Source organism: Daldinia loculata, assembly GCF_022478755.1.
Source record: "Daldinia loculata strain CBS 113971 unplaced genomic scaffold F4817scaffold_35, whole genome shotgun sequence".
Taxonomy (NCBI): domain Eukaryota; kingdom Fungi; phylum Ascomycota; class Sordariomycetes; order Xylariales; family Hypoxylaceae; genus Daldinia; species Daldinia loculata.
The window spans coordinates 194,407-215,102 of NW_026054889.1; the positions used below are offsets into that span (position 1 = coordinate 194,407).

General features: G+C 46.3%; 5 protein-coding genes across 5 annotated transcripts; 1 reads left to right on the plus strand and 4 right to left on the minus strand.

Annotated features, from left to right (window-relative positions):
* Positions 1-86: 86 nt before the first annotated feature.
* On the minus strand, positions 87-2,040 carry F4817DRAFT_342039 (mannitol dehydrogenase domain-containing protein). Its single transcript, XM_049303855.1, has one exon. The coding sequence runs from the start codon at positions 1,594-1,596 to the stop codon at positions 418-420; it is 1,179 nt and encodes a 392-aa protein (XP_049157677.1). The 5' UTR covers positions 1,597-2,040; the 3' UTR covers positions 87-417.
* Positions 2,041-6,067: 4,027 nt separating this feature from the next.
* Positions 6,068-7,391, minus strand: F4817DRAFT_317323 (uncharacterized protein; the record flags this gene model as incomplete). Its single annotated transcript, XM_049300789.1, has 2 exons — positions 6,068-6,756; positions 6,857-7,391. 2 exons carry the CDS (start codon positions 7,389-7,391, stop codon positions 6,068-6,070), a joined length of 1,224 nt encoding a protein of 407 aa, XP_049157678.1.
* Positions 7,392-11,040: 3,649 nt separating this feature from the next.
* On the minus strand, positions 11,041-13,480 carry F4817DRAFT_342047 (glucose-6-phosphate isomerase). Its single transcript, XM_049303856.1, has 3 exons — positions 12,548-13,480; positions 11,923-12,456; positions 11,041-11,861 (listed from the first exon to the last, which is right to left on the minus strand). Exons 1-3 carry the CDS (start codon positions 13,030-13,032, stop codon positions 11,231-11,233), a joined length of 1,650 nt encoding a protein of 549 aa, XP_049157679.1. The 5' UTR covers positions 13,033-13,480; the 3' UTR covers positions 11,041-11,230.
* Positions 13,481-13,720: 240 nt separating this feature from the next.
* F4817DRAFT_342049 (Pkinase-domain-containing protein) lies at positions 13,721-17,249 on the minus strand. The gene is made up of 4 exons (XM_049303857.1): positions 16,533-17,249; positions 16,279-16,413; positions 14,662-16,217; positions 13,721-14,610 (listed from the first exon to the last, which is right to left on the minus strand). Exons 1-4 carry the CDS (start codon positions 16,552-16,554, stop codon positions 14,404-14,406), a joined length of 1,920 nt encoding a protein of 639 aa, XP_049157680.1. The 5' UTR covers positions 16,555-17,249; the 3' UTR covers positions 13,721-14,403.
* Positions 17,250-18,369: 1,120 nt separating this feature from the next.
* On the plus strand, positions 18,370-20,524 carry F4817DRAFT_359724 (drug resistance transporter EmrB/QacA subfamily; the record flags this gene model as incomplete). Its single annotated transcript, XM_049306198.1, has 8 exons — positions 18,370-18,590; positions 18,647-18,780; positions 18,841-18,964; positions 19,042-19,248; positions 19,306-19,674; positions 19,728-20,089; positions 20,150-20,213; positions 20,266-20,524. The coding sequence occupies 8 exons, from the start codon at positions 18,370-18,372 to the stop codon at positions 20,522-20,524; spliced, it is 1,740 nt and encodes a 579-aa protein (XP_049157681.1).
* Between the last annotated feature and the right edge of the window lie 172 nt (positions 20,525-20,696).

Below are 20,696 nucleotides of genomic sequence, written 5' to 3' on the forward strand. Positions count from 1 at the left end.
CCTCAAGTACCCATCGCTCATAATAACGCACATCACCTTTACAAATCCACATACACATCACAGTCACTTTTAAAAGGGCAATTTAGTTCAAGTCGTAATAATTTTTATTGGAAATCAATCTTCTCCTATCGTCAATCTTGTATTTAACTTGACAAGAATGACTAGTACCTAGCAAGAACGCAACGCAATCGATGCAGATTTACAATGCTGCTGACGTGATCTAGTCGTCGTAAAGCGTCCTGCGTTCCCTTAAAATTTCCTTTCTGGTATCATCATACATGAACGCCTTTATCCCCTGTCATTTCCCTAGACGTAACGATCGCTCCCATGCCGTAAAATTCATCTGAAATGCAAATGCGGAAATAGAACGCAGAAGGCGAAAAGGCAGTTGGAAAGGGGAAATATTCATCCAGATGCTTAGTCTTGGCTGTCCGCCTGGACCTTCTGGACGATCTCAACCACCTTGGGATACAGCTTCTCCGACTTCTGTAGACCGCACACCTTGTGGACCACTTCCTCGGCGCTGTTCTCCGACATGATCTTGGCAAGCTCCTTGCTCTCGTCGTCACCATCCACGTTCTGGAAGCGGAAGGCCATCTCGGTAGCAGCTAGGAGGGCTGGCGTGTCGTGACCCATCTCGGCCAATTCAGCGGCAGGACAGATGAAGCGTTCCTTGCGACCAAGCTTTCTTAAGGGAGCACGACCAACACGCTCGACAGCATCAGCTAGATGAGGGTTGCTGATTCGGTCAATGATCTTCTTCTTGTAGGCCTCCTGCTCCTCGGGGTCGATGTTATGCTTCTCTACAATAAGCTTGGAGGTCTCGTCGACTGCTGCGGCAACCTGACTCCTAATGTCCTTGTCTCGCATAGCGTCGTCGACGGTCTGCTTCTGCCTGTTGTAACCAAAGTAGGCGGCAGTGGCGTGGGATGTGTTGACGGTGAAGAGCTTACGCTCGATGAAGGGCTGCAGGTTGCCTACCCACTTGATACCCTCGATGGACGGTTTCTCGCCATGTTGGAACGGGGTCTCCTCGACGACCCATTCGTAGAACTTCTCCAAAGTCACATCCAAGCCGGCGTTGGGATCTTGGGCAGGAACGATACGGTCGATCGCAGAGTTGGCATAGGCAGCTCGCTCGTGGTGGTCTTCGAGGCGGTGCTCGGGAGTGTTCTTGGGGTCCATGATGTGGCCAGCGAGGGCGTCTGTGGCACCGATCATGTTCTCGCAAGCAATGACGGCCAGAGGCTTGAGTTCATTCGAGCGCTTGTCGACACCCTTGGCAATGACGGGGGCGATGAACTTGAGGATGTTGGGGCCGACAGAGCAGGTGACAACGTCGGCGGTTGCAATCTCGTCAACAAGCTCAGCCTCGTTGTGCTTGGAGTTGATGGCTCGGTAGTTGGTGATTGTCTTGACATCTGTGCCCTCAACACCACGCTCGATGACCTTGTACGAAGGTGTCGAATTTAGGGCGTCTACGAGCTTGTCGACAACGTCGGCGAAGACGACCTCGTAGCCTGACTCATGTAGGAAACATGCGACAAAGCCTCGGCCAATGTTGCCGGAGCCGAAGTGGACTGCCTTCTTACCCATTGTGAATTGGTGTAGGTAGAGGTGATAGAAGGAGGTGATGTTGTAAGTGAGAGTAATAGGGTGGTAGAATTTGTGAGGTACGTTGTGCTTCTAAAGTTTCAGAAACACTGAAGTAGAAGTGGTACAATTAGGTTTGTTGAAAAGAAGGAAGGAAAAAAGAAGAATTGGGAAAGGGAAAAGTTGATGTTCTTATGTGCAAGTGCAAGAGGTTGGAAATAGGTAGTGACGAGGAAGGAGCGAGAGGTAGGTAACTGGACCAAACCCACAAGCCCCACGAGCCCCGAACAATTCGACCGGAAGTGGAGGGGTGCTGTGTAGCGTCACGGCAGGAATGAATAGCGGACTGTATCGTACTGTACTCCAAGGGGGTCCACCGTTTTGTTGGCTTTGCTGACGGCATTACGGCATTACGGCATTACGTACCCTGCACAGCCGGTAATCCCCAGTTTATTTCCGACCCACTTTAACGTATCGTGTTTTTGACGGTGGGCGTTTGACTGCAATAGGTACAACAATTACAACTCCAATAGGTAACACCTAAGCATCAAAAGTGACTCTCAGCATCGAATATCTCTCGCTCAACCGACTGACGATCATATGTATTACACAGTTTTTGATATCTACCACCCTACCTATGGACAGCTTAAATTGAATTGAAAAAAAAAAAAACCACTCAACTTTGTGTAAGACAAGCCCAATTCCTAAATGACTCGAGAACATATCAACATCAAGCAGCTCATAAGCATAATAAGTATCTGCCGCCGAAGTGGTTGCCTACCTATACTTGATTACAACGCCTCCTCTTATGACTTGTAATTTGCCAGTGCCACTTCGTCACGACGCGGTAATGTTCTATCGAATTCGAAGTCTGACAACACCATATTCTTTTATTAGAACTTAAAGTAAGTACATGCGCTAGAAAATTTTATGTCTCGCGCTGTTAAAAGTAGTTTGGAAAAACACTTATCATGCTCATGGCCATCGTATGATCCAACTATATTTTACCATTTGACAATGCTTCTTACTATTGGTCCCTTCAAGTCCCAACGTTTTGTCAGTAAACGAGACAGTATCAAGCATTATGTTCTTACTCTCCGTGCCAAGCTTTAAATGACACTGTATATCCCGAATAGTTCCATGTAGGCTACCTACATAGTCAATTCTTGTCCCTTTTAATATCGTCATTGGGCTTCATCCGCCACATCCCTGAAAGCTCGCTAGCGATTCCGTGCTTAACATTGATCCGTCAAGCCCTTTAGTATAACTCAGGATCGCCAGGAGGACTCGAGACAAGGCGTCTATAGAACCTGTAAGACACGTCTACAACCCACCATAAGCGTTTTGTTAGATACCCGATAAGCTGGACTAGACGCGAAGATTGATGAAATCATAACTGCAAGGAGAATGAATATACTATGTATATGAACCTACATGGTCCCTGGTCCCTGGATAACAAAAAGGCATATGCAACGTGCCAAAGTCTGGGGGAGTCGTGGCCTTGCCCAGTCCTCTCTAGCCTCCCCCCCGCCCAGCAGCCCTAGATCTGATTTGATATCTGCTAAGCGCTTGGCATACCATTGTAGACCACTGGCCACTTACACACAAGGCTATCTGAAGCAAGGTAGCCCTAGTCCCTGCAGCTTTTTTATCACCGCCCATTATCGCCAATAGGCGGAGTGGTAGAGATGCCGAGCGGACTGCAGCACTGTTAATGAGAATGTGGTCGGCTACGAAAGTAGGTGGTGTGTCCCTCGGCGCTTCTTTATTATCGTGATACCGTAAAGCCCCACACACACTCTTCAGACGCAGTTTAATAATATATAAAGAGAGTTCAGATATGAGCCTGTGAGGAAGATTATAGAAGAATCGGTTTAGTCAGCCATCTTACTGACGAATCAGCACTACTTAGTTTTTGAGGGTCTTTAAGGTATGGAACGTGTCTAGATCTAGTGGTCGGGAAAGATCCCTATACCTACCTATGACCTCACACACAACCCGTTGTACGACGCGGACTTCCTAAAAGGGAAAACATATACGGCCCGTAGACATTTTAACCGTTTAAGACGTATAATAAACCTTAAGGGGGAAAAAGGAAACAAGGTTCTTTACCCGGACAATCCAACCAAAAGGCCAAGGGCGACTTCTCCCCCTCTGGAAGTCAAAGCCCCTCCTAATCCTAGTCGATGATCTCATAGGGCAGCCCAAACGATTCCGCTAGCACAGTCAATGGCGAATGGGGATTGCGCTAAAAACCGCTCAAAACCCCTAAAGGCGAACAGATTGCGCTTCTTAAACATCGTCGCCAAAAGAGGGACCCAAAGTCCCCAAGTCCCCAAGGTCCCAAGGCCATGCTTAGGGTTGCATCCGATCGATTCTTGGGTCATTTCACTCCATGATTACGTACCCGAGTGGCTCCCTCCATTGAATTCTCCGACAGGAACCTTTTAGGCCTTTTGCTTCCTCGTGGTCGATGTTTGATACGCGTTAAGTATTGCGAAACTCCGCTAACTATTCACTGGAAGTCATAGGTAGATCACTGCGGGGTTTCAACTAGCGCGCAACGGACTCTACATACAGGTACCTATGTATCTATCCTCGGGTTCCACGGCCGAGAATTGAACTGGTTCGGAGCAGTAGGCCGTCTTCCACCAATAATTCAGCACTTCTCCTGTCGCTCAATGGCGTCCTGGCAGCCTTGCAAGGCTTGATACGTCGATCTCTCAAAATATAACGAGTCGACTTGGATCAACCCAGTATCAGATAAGCTCGAATACCACTTCGATGGCCTTCCCCGGGTTTCACGTGGCACTTAAGCACTCTACCTTTACCGGGCACTTACATAAGTATCGGACTGACATGGACAAATCCAAGCAAACAAAAGCAGTGCCTCGTATCTAAAGGCGTTTGCTGCGCTATCCTATCTTTCCTTTCGACATGCATAACCGGTCTACTACCTACCTGTTATCTGGCTATTTAGCAAACACTCCTGCACAAGCATAGATCTCGATGCCGCTAGCCAGTCCCCAGTAACATCGTGATCCAACTAAAAACGGCATGTATCTACATTACATAAGAAACATTATGGTCAAGCGACTAGGTTACTTACATACCTACATACATAGAACAGCCTCCACTTTCTCTCATGCCTCTAGTTACACGTGTAGTTAACGGTTGTTCATCCAGTCTTAAGATCCGCCCACTTATTACATATCTCTTGGATGGGGTACCTGTGACCCATTCTTGAGATACCACCATTTTCATACCAGCCTATTGGGTAACCTGCTTGCTCTCGGCATCGGCAAGGCTATGTGTTCTCACGATAGTCACTACCGCTGATTATTCGGAATAAGATGATCCACAACACTCGGGATGAAAACACACGATACCTCCCAGACACTGTGTATGATTCCGAGCCAGCCCTAACGACACCCGGCATTGCTCCTAAATTGCCACCTCTCGTTTCACAAGGGATATTCAAGGCCTCCCTAGTCTTGCTCGTGCAATAATTGATTGTGAGCTTTTAACTTCTTCCGCTTGGCTCGATCTCGATTTCTTCCGGCCTTAGCGGCCCGATTATGAAGGAAACGGAGTTATTTCTCTAGGGCTTCCTATCTCATGCTAACTCGCTGCATTATACCCCGACGAAACGGATAAGCTGTAACTTTGAACTTGTCAGGCCATAAAAAGGACCGATAAATTATTACATGTCCCAGAGCACTGCCACGATAATTTCACTTTTTTTTATGCTTCTTTCAGCCGGATAACGTGCTTGGGTATGCTGCTGTTCCTGGTGTTGCGCTGCTGCTCGAGATAAATCTTACCGCTTTCTGATCATTTTCGGACATGGGACGGCCTCTGCCGACCTGGTCCGATCCACTGTGGGGCCGATTTATCCCGAAATTCTCAAAGCAATTGAATGCTCCACCGAGGAATTCAGGAGAATTCAATTGTGCCAAGTCACGATATCTGTCAATAACTGCGATTAGACGAAAAGGATACTTCTAAATACCCCTTCAATTTATAAGGTAGATCTATAATAACCCAGCAATTCACACATAGTAAAGAAACAATTTAAAAAAAAGTTATTATGAATTTTGGTTTTTGATTATTCGGTTTTTGTGTTTTTGGTTACAAAAAAAGTCTCTTAAGGAGACTAAGATCTCACAATAAGTGTGAGATTCTTATATCTGCTATAAAGTCATCGCATCAAAAGTCATCGCAACCCATAACCTTCCTCGGCCTCTTATAAATGAGACCTCTTTATATCTGCACCTATCCGTGCCTCATCTCATCGAACAAATCTCACAACTTTAACCCCATTGAATTTCCATCGTTGGTAGAAGAGGTCCCCTTTTAGACTAGTGTTTGAAGTGAAAGAAGTGTGCCATGAAGATGAAAGAGGCCAAGCGAAATTAAGCTCAAGCGCTCACGCTGGATATACCTTAATATAGAGGATAAGGATTCCATGTTGTTAAGATTCTCTAGTCTCATATTCCATCTCAATCTCTAGTCGGCGACGATGATAGGTGTTAGAGATTTCCATCATTTTCTTCGTGAATTCTTGATGTAGGGCCTCAAGCCGCACCTTTTTCTCATCCTGGCGTTGGCTATCTTGTGAGCAACCCTCACGCTCATCATCTAGTCGCTGCCTCTTTTCACCGTGCTCCTCCTGGTTATCATTCTGATGAACCCTCTTATATAAGGATCTTTCGGGCCAGGAGAGTAAGGAGGCTGAAGGACGAGGGTTCCCCGGGAACAGGGTGGAGCTAAGGGATGAAGACGGCTGTAAGACACTGCGCTGAGAAACTTGCGGCTCTCGGCTGCCAATTACTGCAGGCTCAGCATCGTAAATATCATCCAAGTCCGACTCAGCAGAGACCCGGTTAGGAGGAGGGAAGGCGCCAATAGTAAGGCCCTGATGTCCGTCGTAGGCGTTTATGTCACGAATGTCATCTGTAGTGAGAATATGATCCACAATATCGACCGTGACTATCTCGGGCCAGCCGTAAGCTGTAGTTACTTCTGCAAGGATAGCACTGAGTCGGTCGGCAGGCACCCGCTTTTTATGGGCTGACCACTCTAATGAGCGAGCTGTAGTACGAGCCGTGAAGTGAGCTCGCGTAGCTTCAAAGTCGAGTCTTTTGCAAGCACTCGGTCGCACTATGGTGGACAAAGTTAGCAATCATGTATTTTTATAAGGATGTGCTAGTTCCTGACGCAAGATAAAAATGAAGATGAAGGAATTCTTGATGTTACTTACTTCCTTTCACAACCCATCTCTCTCTGCCTTTAGGGTCAGCTCGGATCTGGATTGTCTTGTGCTTTACCATGACACGTCGATAGTAGAGCTGCTTTGATAAGATTTCGTGAGGCTCGTGGATCTGACGTATATAGCGTTCTATGAACCACTTATATTTGTCGCAATGTCGCTCGTCAATAGCCATCACAATACGTTCAAGCTCCTCATCAGCTACTTCCTTATTGACCGGTAGTGGGTCTTGTGCCCCCAAACCGTGGCCGTTATTGTGGTTGCTATTAGGGTCGCCTCGATGGAGGTCGTCCTCAATTATGATGGGGTTATTATTACCTCCATCTGCACCAGCCTCAATGTTGGCCTGGATATTAGCTCCGGCATTGGCCCCGGCATTTTCATCCTCCTGCTTCATGAAGACTTTAACGTCCTCATCGTCGTCATCAAACTCATTCTTGAACCTGAGCCTCCAGGGTTCGACGACATTGTCGTCGCCCTCAGAGACCCGGTCGCAGGCACCACGATTTTTGCGTGGTCGTCCCATGTTAGTAATTTAGGGTTCGTATGTTGAAAGGGATATTAAAGTAGTGCTGCAATGGATGTGAGTAATGTGTGTAAGGCCGGCGAGGTTGATGTAAGAGGGTGGAGGTTGATGTAAGAGGGTGGAGGTTCATGCAAGAGGGAAGGTTGGTGTAAGAAATATGAGTGACAAGAAGTTCAGGTTCACGCAAAGGTGAGGGAGGGCGAGGGGCGGCGACTTGTTTATATAGGAATACACATACCTGTTAGGCAAGAATAGTTGCAAGGGCGTTACTGCCGTCAAATGTAGAAGGAGCCGCTTTACGGCTCCGGAGGCAACGGCTCTAGTGGTGAGTGAATAGGCTAACTTCCCGTTTCGGGATAGAGGGAAAGTATATACCCGCAATAAGGCAGGAGGTAGGATAATAAAGTAGTGAATGTCCAGAGGACTTAAAGGCAGGAGGTAGTATGGGTATGCTTTACCAGGTTAGGTTAGGTTAAACGGTAGGTGAGGCAGGAGGTGATGAAATTTTTGTGTTAAGAGTTCGCGAAGGTAGGAGGTAATGTAAATGTGAGGCAGTAGCAGCACAGTATTTGATGTGTGTGTGTGTGTGTGTGTGTGTGTGTTAGGTTATGGGGTTAGAATAAAATAAATAAATAAATAAAGTGATGGAAGGATTTGATGTGTAGAAAATACCCATGTGCCCTTGGTGTCAACAACTCAAGAGGAGTTGTAGCTTCCATAACTTTTGGTGATGATGCCCTCGAGAAGAATGTTAAGAAGGTGCTTAGGTTAGGTAGGTAGGTCACCTACTATGGTGTTACCTTGTGAGGAAACTTAGAAGGAGAGTGAAGATTTTTTCACAAGGGCAAGACTGGATTTAATAGGGCAAGAGGTTAGAAGAGGAAAGAGGTTAGGGAAAGAGGCTGGACTGTAGAGGAAGTTGTACGCGAGGAGCACTTGAATGGGAGGAAGGGACTGGCTGCTGGGATACTACCAGTTGTAGTGCAGGAGGCGGTTCTTTCTGTCAGCACTTGGATTCTATTGGTACAAGATCATACAAAACAATGCTCTTTCCTCGATTCCTAAGGTGAAATAATACATTGCTAGTCACTTTCGTGGGTCTGCCATGGTCTGTTCGTGGTCTGTTCATGCTCACATGGGAAGTTAAGCCCATCCTACAAGAAGAAGGAGCACAAAGGTTACGAAGCTAATAAAAATGGGAGGGATAAATAATATTATCTACGTCCTAAGCCTTCACAACCAGTTGCTTCCCTGTGAAAACAATGCGTAGAGTCCCAATAAACACAGCTATCCCCATGAAGAAAAAGTCACCACATAGTCCTTCCTGTCCAAGCGTAACTCTATGTAGCGTTTAATATGCCCCCAGCAATCGGTGTCCCAATCAATGAAGCCCCACCGTTCAACGTCGACGGCATTCCCAGTCCAGTTCCCAAGCAGAAGTCAGTGGTGAACGAAGTGAGCACAATAGCTGGTAAGGCTACGACTACACCAGTAAAGAAGCCATAGAATACAGCAAAGACAATATACCCTGCCCCAAAGTCGGTATTGATCCAAGCAAACACCATTACACAAGAGAAAGCTATGCCGAGGAAGATCATATGGATATCGCCAATGTGATTTGCTATGAGACACAATATTAACCTGCTCAAGACTAATGCAGTGTTAAGTATGGCAACAAGATATAAAGCAACAGTCTGGACTTCTAGGCCGTGTAACAGGGTGTATACTCTTAGGTAAAAGATAGACGAATAGAATGCTATGTAGCTTAGACCAATACTAAATAAATAGATACAGCACCCATGAAAGAGGCTTACGTTTGTAAAAGTATTCTAGGGTGATAATTACGGATGAAATAAATAGAAATTATTCACCTACACCGACGCATAGAGCCTGTATAAACATCACTTGCCCATATTCCCTACAGATATTGGTTGACATCATACCGAGAGTCTTCATAACCGATCCGGAGACAAGGGGAAATGGAAGGTATCCAGAATCATATAGTAGACCACTCACCACTCCAACTGCCAAAAGCAAGACAGGTTGAAGTATCCTGATCCATGATATGTCTAAAGGTGGCATATGCCGGAGTAGCTCGTTCTCGTAGGAAATTTGAAATACACCAAGCGTATTGATCGTGCACCTGGATTGGGGTTTGTTAACTGTTGTAGAAATGATTAAAAGTCTCGCATATATTTGCACACTAATTATTGAATTAAAGGGTAAAAGAATTGAGTACTTGAAGCCATGCTACCGATCCACCATCCGGGAGGTCCATCTTCATCAACAATAATAATAACTGTGGCAATTCCGGAGTGATTCTTGTCTTCATTTGAGCCTTCGTCGGTTGGAGATAATCCCTTCTAAATAGTAGCATCTGATGGATCGAAGGGCCTTGCTATATTTACTACTGGTTAGGTACCTATGTCCGTACCTTATAAAGGTTGGCACGTTGACCCGGAAAGAGGGTCAGATATCTAGGGAAATAAATTAAAATTACGGCATTGGCGATTATTATAGTAGATTTACGATACAACAGGCCGGCAAGATGAACGTTTTATGCCACGTCAAGTCAACCATAATTATTGTCTCCAATAAAGATCCCATTTGTAGAATCAACATTGAAGAATTGTATTTAAACAAGTCTTGGCACCCCCTAGCCATAACACCAAACGGGATAGAAGAGGGTGGTAGTTAAATTAAGAATAACATTGCGGGTACAGATGTGAGGCTTAGGGTGTTATTACTACCACAGTTACTCTCGCTACACCATTACTGACAACGGTACAGATCGTGGTAAATCTAAAAATATAACTTGATGGGAGAAATTCCAGCTAAACATACGAGGATTCAATATCTAGGAACTACCGCGCTGGTTACTAAATTATCTTCAGTGGTAGCTATTACTCATCAGCTTAGGGCTTACTTACTCTGTTCTCAAGTAAGTAATTATATTAGGTATATACTTTTCAAGATCATATAGGCACTAGGTAACTTGTCAGAGCCAAGTCAAGTTATTAAAACTGGCTTATAAAACTCCTAAGGGGAATCAAGTCTGGAGCATGGCTACTTACTAAGCAGATATTATCTTTCCAGTATTACTATAAGCTTGTTATATGTAGGTGTGTAAGAATATCGTGTATCATGGAGGGAGAGGAAGGGTCTAGCTACTACCTAGTTTAGTGGTGTATTGGTGACTGTATTGACCCATGCCTTCCCAAGAATAGGGGGGAGGCATAGCTTCTTCATGTATACCTGGTATCTGGCGGCTATCATACGGGGTAGCCCTGTTATATTCTGACAAGGTGATCTGATAAGACTTTGAAGTTTTACTTATGTGCCTTAGGTACTTAATATTTTCTCCTTCCGTGGCTCTTTTGAACCATCCCGTACGAATAATTGTGAAGCTTCTGAATTACCTTCAAGAGCCCGCCTGATTAATTCTATGAGCATACAATGGACTGCCCTCGGTAATTAGGCATATAAGTGAGTAACTGCGGTATGGCTCTGATACTGATATTCGACAGCTACTTGGTTGAGATTCTTATTATCATCCAACAACCCCTATTTTAGAGCACATTGATACTTAATTACTTAACAATATTCTTGAAAGGTTTAGCCATGGTAGGCTCATCGCAAACACTTTGAGTTTCACGTTTTTAATGGATTTCATATTTGATATTTGTCTATTACTTGTAATGACTTATGTCACTTTCCTAGCAACTCGGACGAGATAGTCTGAGACCCACCCCAGCGTATTACCTGAACACGTCGTACCGCCTGCTGATAATGACTCAGAGCCTAGATTCTTTCTCATGCCTCCAAGTCGGCTCTGACCTTCAAGCGCTCGCGAACTTCTTGAACGCGCCGATGAGGCTGCCCGTGCTAGCATCGTGACGACCTTCGACGTTACCAGGCTCGTCCAACTCCTCGAGAATCTTCTTGGCGAGAACCTTGCCCAGCTCGACACCCCACTGGTCGAACGAGTTGATGTCCCAGATTGCTCCTTCAGTGAAGGTTAGGTGCTCATAATAAGCAATGAGAGCACCTAATTCCGCAGGTCCAATTACACCGCCCACCAAGATGCTTGTAGTGGGCCGGTTGCCCAGGAAGACCTTATGAGGTACAAGCTCATCAGGTGTACCTTCGCTCTTGACCTGCTCGGGTGTCTTACCGATCATGAGAGCCTCAGCCTGCGCAAAGTAGTTGGATGCCAGCATCTTCTGGTGTAGGTTGTTGGAGATGGGGTTGTGGGACTTGGCGGCGAGGATGAAGTCGGTGGGAATCAACTTGGTACCTTGGTGGACGAGTTGGAAGAATGAGTGTTGGGCGTTGGTGCAAGGTTCACCAAAGAGGACGGGACCAGTGGTATACTTGGCAGGCGAGCCGTCCGAGGTGATGGTCTTGCCGTTTGATTCCATAGAAAGTTGCTGCAGGTATGCAGGGAAGCGGTGCAAGTATTGGTCAAAGCTATATTGTTGTTAGCGAACTAGTGAATGAAATTTGAAGATACTTGGCTTGTGGGACTTACGGAGCAACCAGATGTGTTTGGGCGGCAAAGAAGTCGCTGTACCAAACGCTCAATAGACCACCGAGGACGGGAATATTGTCCTTGAGAGGGGTTTCACGGAAGTGCTTGTCCATTGCGTGCGCTCCAGACAAGAACTTGTAGAAGTTGTCGTAGCCGACATATAGGGCGACGCTAAGGCCAATGGCACTCCAGACTGAATATCGACCACCGACCCAGTTCTCAAAGCCAAACATGTTCTTGCTGTCGATACCGAATTTGGTGACTTCAGCCTCGTTGGTAGATAGGGCGACGAAGTGCTTGGCAATTTCGCCCTTGCCGCCGGTCTTCTCGAGGAACCACGATTTTGCGGTGTTCGCGTTCGTGATAGTCTCGGCGGTGGTAAAAGTCTTGGAGGCGATAAGGAAGAGAGTTGTCTCAGGGTCGGAGTTAGCAAGGGCTTCAGCTATGTGGGTGCCGTCGATATTGGAAACAAAGTGCAGGGTCATGTCCTTAGCACCATAGTGCTTTAGAGCTTCGGTAACCATAACAGGTCCCCTAATACGCTGTTAGAAGAGTGTGATACACGTCCGTGGAGGAGTCCGTGGAGGAAGCTCGCGACCACGAACAGCGCAAGGGTTATACTTACAGGTCAGAACCGCCAATGCCGATGTTGACGATATTAGTTAGCTTCTTTCCAGTGAATCCCTTCCACTCCCCGCTCCTGACCTGCTCGGAGAATTCCTTCATGTGCTGCAAGACCTCATTTACGCCGCCCATGACATCTTGTCCTTCCACCTTCATCTCCCAGCCGCTCACGTTCCGCAATGCCGTATGGTAGACAGCTCGTTTCTCGGTGAAGTTGATCTTCTCACCTGCAAACATAGCATCGCGCTTCTTCTCGAGGCCAGCATCCTCTGCGAGCTTTACTAGTAGATTGATCGTCTCTTCAGTGATGAGGTTCTTGCTGAAATCAAATAGGATATCTGTGCCGCCGTTGCTGAAGGTCTTGCTAAATTTGTCGAAACGGGATGGGTCAGAGGCGAAGGCTTCCTTCAAGACAAAGGTCTTGCCAACGGTCTTGTAGTGCTCTTCTAGGGAGGCCCAGGTGGGCAAAGAAACTGCTTGAGGCATCTTCTCTTGAGAGTTTGTCCGGAAGCTTGAAGAAGAAACGAAGGTATACTGATGATGCTAGCTGGGTCAAGTAGTTTCGTTGTTAGTATGCGTGTATTATATAGCGACGGGATTTACGGCGCGGGGTGAAGTGATGCGGTGATGCGGTGATGCGGTAATGCGGGCGGCGGGGCAACACGTATAGTAGCTGGGTTAGGTACCTAAGGTAGCTATGTCACAACTGTGTTTCACTTACATCGGAAGAGTATCAAAGTTCACGAGATCGTGGAGTCGTTAATAAGGAAGAAATCCGTATATATCCGTATATATTCAATATAAACAGTTAATCAACCTCTGTATGTGTTTGTTATCTTAAATATTTAAGTAGAAAAAGAAGTAGTGGGGGTTAAAAGTGGATGAGTGAGCGACATTTAGATATTTCTTGGAAGCTGGAAGCTTCTCATTAAAATGTTTCTTTTGCTTGTACTTTGATAGATGTACCTCGTTAGGTACATGTACTGCGCAACTTTTCCTTAAGCTACATCAATGTACCTAATGTGCTATACCTACCCCGCGCTAGTGACGTGATGCTTATGGCATGATGTACCTAGACCAAGTACCTATGTAAGCTGCAGAACAGTGGATGTATTCGGCGTGTGTAAATTTTATCCCGTGTAGCCCACGCGAAACGGGATCGGGAGACTCGGTGTCTTGCTTGCTACCTAGCTTGCTACCTCTTATATACTACATACGTAGCTGTTACCTAGGTGTCGGTTAACCCCGACAAGGAATTGTATCTACTTCCATAGTTCCTATACGTAGGTAAATACCTACAATTAGTTCTCTTACACGTACCAACAATTGCGGCAATAAGAGAGCAAGCCGATCTTACAATCGAGAGTAATAGTAAGCTTCGGGTAAAAATAAAGGATCCGGCCATTCTCTAGCAATAGCTGCAAAGACCTTACAAACGACATAGGACTTATCTCACAGGACCGGGCAATAAATAATACGACAAGGTATTGGCAATGGGCGTCTTTTCCTCGGCCTCAATCTCGTCTATCTACAGAGTTGTTCTCCTTTTGAGATCCCAGAAAGTGCAAACTCGGAGGCATCGTCAATAACTCATGCCAAACTCCATATGAAAGTGCTTCTAGGCTGGTCCAGAATCCGGTAATATATCGCAACAGCAACAGCAACAGCAACAGCAACACAACGCAGGACACCATCACCACATGTGTATGTCACATCCAGTGTTTCCAGTTACAAACTACGCCGACTTGTGCTCTACCTATTTCCATCTTGTTAGTCAATCTCCCACCCATGAACTCGGGCGTATGTTGTTATATCGCCATGGCCTAGATGTGTATCCGATAAAAGACAATCGCGTGCTTATCGCCTGTCTTGGATACTGCCAACGAACGACGGGTCCTTAACGCTGCCGCCGGCATCGCCCAGTCCCGCGATCGGTCGGTTGTAGCTGAAACCCGCAAACTGGTTTTGCATCGTCTCCGACAATACTGGCCCGTCGACATACGAGTCTTGCGGAGCTTCCGAAGTAAATTCGGGATCGAAGTTCTTTGTGTCAAGAGCATCGGCCTGGGTCGAAATTAGAGAGAGCGTACACAATGTGAAAAATTGGCTACTTACAACGCTGGGCTTGAACGTGGGTTCATATTTGCGCTGTAACAGCTTGCGCCAGTCGATGGCGTGGAAGAAAGGATGGGCCTTAATCTCGGCGCTGCCTGCAGCTCCTAATCGCTCCTCCGGGTTGCGGTTGAGGAGCTTAGAGAGAAGGTCCTTGGCCGCAGGAGGCACAATGTCTGCACTAGGGAAATGTAGGGGCTCCGACAAAATCTTGCGGTACATCTCATTAGTATTTTCGTCGTAAAATGGCGGGAGACCCGTAAGCATTTCGTAGAGGAGAACTCCTAGAGTCCACCAATCCACTGTCTTGTTGTATCCCTTGCCCATAAGAAGCTCCGGCGCCAAGTATTCGGGGGTGCCGCAGAACGTGTTAGTCCTGTCTTCGTCCTTCATATCTAGCTTACAAAGACCGAAATCGCAAAGCGCGATGTGACCTTGGTAATCAAGTAGGATGTTCTCGGGCTTCAAATCTCGGTAGATAACATTGAATCCGTGCAAACACTCTAGGGCGCAGAGTAGCTCGGCTGTGTAGAATCGTGCCCGGTTGACGTCGAATCTCTGCTCCTTCTGAAGATGATGGAACAGCTCTCCACCATTGACGAAAGCTAGTACGAAGTAAAGCTTCTCGGGGGATTGGAAGGTAAACTTAAGGGGCACGATGAAGGGATTGTTAATCTGTGCCAGCACAGATCTCTCGGCTAGAGTGTGGGCGACTTCGGATCTCGAGATGATGTGGGCTTTACGAATCGTCTTGAGCGCGTAGATTCGGCTGGTATCCTTCTTGCGGACCTGCATGACCTTACCAAAACTACCCTTACCAACCACCTTGAGTAGCTCGAAGTCTTCGATCTTAAGCTTGCCCGCCCGGTTCTCAACATATTCCACACCGATCTTGAGTCTACCAGAGCCATACTGCACGTCGACCCAATCAACGCCAGTGTGTCCAAGCTCGCGTTCTCGGTTATGGAACTCGGCCGCGGCCTTCTCGCGATCCTTCTTACTGGCTTTGGGATCCTCGACGAAGGTTCGCTTTTCCTCAAACCTAGGATTGATTCGGACGACTCCTAGGAAGATATCTTGACTTCGACCGGACCCCGGCGGCGCGGTAGGATTACGCATATATAAGTGTACATTTAACTCCGTCACTCGAGACACATCAAACTTGTACTGGGTGTTATCACCAGCCCACAAGGGGTTTTCCGGGTTACCGGAGACCGAGTTGACAAAAACCTGGACCTTATCAAAATCCAACAATGCGTACGGCAGATATTTGCTAGAGATCCGACCGTGGTTAGAAGGTATGCCAGTGAAACCCCCCGCTGATGTTTGGGGTCTGCCATTCGTGTAAGAACCTGCTACGGCTCGTTGAGAAGACCCTGGTCGCACGGAACTAGAGCTAAGGGCATTCCCTGTCGACATGGAGCCCTGGCCATGCTGCGAAAATGCGTTTCGATGCTGTTCGGGAAGAGCGAAATTCTGACCCTCGTGGAGAGTTACGACGAGAATACCGGGTTTCGGAGGTTTTACGACAGGTTCTTGTACCAAGTGTTCCGAGGCAGCTGTAGGTAGAATGTATGAGCTACTTTCCCCGAAGAATAGTATACACACATGGTTACAAACCGATGGCATTGTCACTGGGAGTAGGAGTAGCAGATGTTGGGATAGGACTCTTTTCATCCTTTTCCGTGATTGTTGACGTGGAAGGATTTCGGGAGAAAGTGTTCGCAAGGGGCCCTAGATGGGTATCCTTTAACTCTGATGGGACGCCGTGTTAGCAGAACCGCATACGATCGTCGTGCATCCGAAGCGAAGAAGTGAGGCCTTGGGCTGAAAGGAAACCATTCGAGAACTATGACAGGTAATCAAATACTTACTCTTGGTGAGCTTCCACGACATTTTCCAACAGTTCCCCTATGACAGGCTTGTAGGATAGGCGTCAAGTAGGAGGAATAGGAGGAAGTCGGTGAAGGTCGCGCAATAAAAGGGTCGGAGACACGACAAGTTGTAAAAGAGGAGATAAGTTATTTAGGTATCGAAGGGGAGAGGCGTTTCCTTATCGGCGTTGCGATACAGGTCAATAATAATTGATGGAGATCAAAGATTGGCAGATAGGAAAAGGTTAAAAGTAAAAAGTAATAAAAAAAAAAAGGGGGGAAGAAAGAAGGAATCAAAAAAGGTGGCTGAGGAAGAAGCAATGATGTCGAATTTCTACCTAGGACGGGTTTTTTTTGAGTCGGGTTGATCATCAATCAATTAGAAAAGGTCAAAGATCTGAAGTTGACCAGGTCAATGTTTTGGTTCATGGGCTTCTGCGCGGACAAGCCGGGGGGTTTGAGAAGGGGGGGGTGGTTTCGGCGCAGCAATAAATTCAATCTTTAGCGTACAACAGGCGGCTGATACGACAAAGGTGAGTGACTTTTAGGGGTTATAGAATTTATGGAGGGGTCTTGTCTAACTGTCTAACTGTCTGACTGCTGTAGAGTTGGCGTTTTGGCGTTTTGGCGGTATGGAGCGCACCCCTTATTAACGATAAGGTACTTCTAATATAGTAGTTCGTACGGGGTGTCATGTATTAGAGCACAAAGGCGGGGTAGCACATGCGCGGTTTCTAAAAGTAAGACAACATTAAAGTGTGATTAGGTACCTTTATACATGTACCATCCCGACTCATGTCGTGTTCTATTTTTTTTTAAGTCAGTGAATACGAACTTTCAACCCAGCCCAACTTCTTGCGCCCCTACAAAACTATACACGCGGCAATAATTAGAGTTGGAATGTATACACTACATACATATTTAGACGTGATGATAAGTACATTAAGGAGTTTACACTAATCCACTTAGTCAATGGCCTTGACAACGTTGAGCGTTGAGCGGAGCGTGGCGGAGCACTTCAGGGGCTGCATCCAACGGCTGCCAGGTAAATTATCTCAAATATCTCAAGTCGCTAACATATAACCGAGTATATGTTTATTCTCGATACAGCCACTGAAGTAGGATTTCAAATTGCTCGGATTTGTCAGATGAAGACTACGGGTAGAGACAATTCCCGACGTTGCATAGAGGACTTTGTGTTGGCTTTTGTCGACAAGCCCCCTAATTGTCTTGATCCTACCAAGCAAATTTCATCTTAAAATACGGAGTATTATTATTCTATGTATGCATTAGGTATTTATGAAGCCAAGAACGTAGCACGGCTACAGTATTGTCTAAAAGATTTCAAATATGATCTAATAATAGTGAGTTAAGTTGATGAATTGTTCTAACAGTTTAAAGAAGTTTATTATTAACTATCATAATTGGGATATTGCAGAGTTATGAATAATACCGTTTATTGAACTAGATTTATTAAACTAAAGTCCTAGATCCTAGCCGGTTACATCCCAAAAGTCTAGAAGCTCATGCAGTCAGTCATGTTAACTACCTATGTAATGTACAGTTATGCAGGGGTAGAAAAGAGGCCGCTCGCAACGGCACGACGCGGAAACCTTAGCTTGTCCCGAACTGCTGGAGACGATCATAAATCACGTGCTTAATGTGGCGCAGCTATAGTACCTAGGTAGTCTATGGGGGTTGATGATTGAAGAAACCTGTCCTCACTGTCGCTGTGCTTAAAAGATGAATAGGAAAAAAATGTTATTAAGCATCATGTCGCAGCCGTAGTCTCTCGGTCTCTCGGTCTCTCGATTTGCCAGAGTCTGTTAAAAAAAGAATGGCACCTGTTCCCGAAATCCAAGAGCACGGAAACCAACCTACAACTACAACTACAGACGGCGGTCATGTTGAAGATGGCGGCATCATGCTTGGCCCCACAGAGTTAAAGGAGCCACAAAACATCAACATCCAAGATGATGGCCAAACTACCCAAGCAATTCCTTCTGAGGCGCCTCGCAGATATATGGAAGGATGGAGATTATACGCTATGATATCCTCGTATGACCCCTATTGTTCAATTACACCTTGAGCCTTCACCTAACAACGACGCCTAGCTTGTGTTTATCCTTGTTCCTATCGACGTTAGAAACGACAATAGTCAGCACATCGCTCATCTCTATCACAAATGCCTTGGGAGATTTTGAGCAGAGAGATTGGGTGGTTACCTCTTATCTCATCACTTATACAGGTATGACTACGGTTTTGTAGATATATAACGAGGTCAATTTTCTAACTACCTAGATCATAGGCTTCTTAGTGGTATATGCCAAGTTTAGCGATATCCTAGGGCGCAAGTTGATGATATTAGTTGCGATAGCCTTCTTCACGGTCTTCTCGATCGTTTGCGGCTCAATCTCAAATATGACTCAGCTGTGCGTACATCGGTCCTAGCACAATACTATTATAACATGATGGCATGACTTGTATACTAAATCCTTCATACATGTAGGATTGTGTTCCGGGCTCTGCAGGGCATCGGTGGCTCCGGAATCTACGCGATGGTAACATGTATCCAGCCCGAACTTGTCCCACCTGAGAAATGGGGGAACATCATCGCGGTCGTCTCCCTGGTCTCCGTCCTCAGTTCCGTCCTTGGTCCCATACTCGGCGGTGTAATCAACAACCATTCCTCCTGGCGATGGGTCTTCCTTTTAAAGTGAGCACACCCTCATCTAGAAGTGGGAACTCTTGAAGTGGCTAACATTGAAAATAGCGCTCCGGCTGGAGTAATTGCGACTGGTTTAATAGCCTTCGTTATGCCCGCCCAATTCCCGAATATTGACGACTCAGCGGGCCTAATGAGATTTCACAGCAAGATATCGCGGGCATCACTTCGTCGACTTGACATTATTGGAGCCATACTGTTGCTTTTTTCGTCTGCTCTAATCGTCTTCGCTTTCGAGGAAGCAGGGTCTCGATACAGCTGGCAAAGCCCGACAATCCTAAGCACTATAATCGTCGGCGGTGTCCTATTCATCGGGTTTCTCGGATGGGAAAAAGTTGCAGATCGACCAAGAGCTACTCAAGAACCCATCTTCCCTCTTCGACTAATGAAGAACCGCTTGGTTAGCTCTCTTACCATGTAAGACCACAAATTATGTCACTTGACTCGGTTTCTAACATTAGGTAACCTAGAATTGCCTTTTGCACAGGACCCCCCTTTATGACCGCGATAATCAATCTTCCACAACGCTTCCAAGCGGTTGACGGACTTAGCCCATTTGAAGCTGGCACTCACCTCTTACCTCTCCTGCTTGCCTCTCCCGTTGCTACAATCGTCGCTGGACAACTCGCAACGAAGTTCAAAATGCCCCCCTTTTATATTCTTCTCTTTGGAGCATCGATGCAGCTATTAGGAATTGGACTCGCGAGTTCGGTCCGGTTTAAAAGTGGCAATGCCATGTATGGATATGAGGTAATAATGGGCTTCGGGTTTGGAATGGGTCTCGTTTCATTGCTGATATACACACCAATGGTGGTAAAACGGTCTGACATGGGTAAGTCACTAATAGATTATAAAACTGCATTTATTTATACGCTGATTCCTCATACAATAGCCGTCGCCATGGGAGCAATTACCCAGATACGAGTACTTGGCGGGACAATAGGGTTAGCCATTAGGTATGAGATATACGCGAGCTTAACTCGAACTATCTACTAACGCGTGAGCAAGCTCAACGGTTCTCAACAATCACCTCTCCTCCACTCTGCCCGCCCTTCTCAATCCGGCGGACATCAAGCAGATCTCAGACTCTGTGCAGCATATCAATACACTCCCGGACGCAACCCGCGATGCGGTACGTCAAATCTTCGCTGATGGTTTTAACTCGCAGTTGCGAGTCATGATGTATTTTAGTGTGGTGGTTTGGGTCTTCGCGGCGACACTCTGGGAGCGTAAGTTGAGAAGCGCCGCAAATGTCGAAGGCTATTGATTCTCTCCTTGGATACTATTATCACACCGGTAAGTCGTAGGGTATATGCTTAACTTGATTGCACAATCATCATGTCCGATTGCAAGCTCTTCTTGCTCTCAGCTAATTGATATGTATACCACCTACACACTTAACTTGCATTCTTCATTATTAGTAAATATCTTGAGGCATC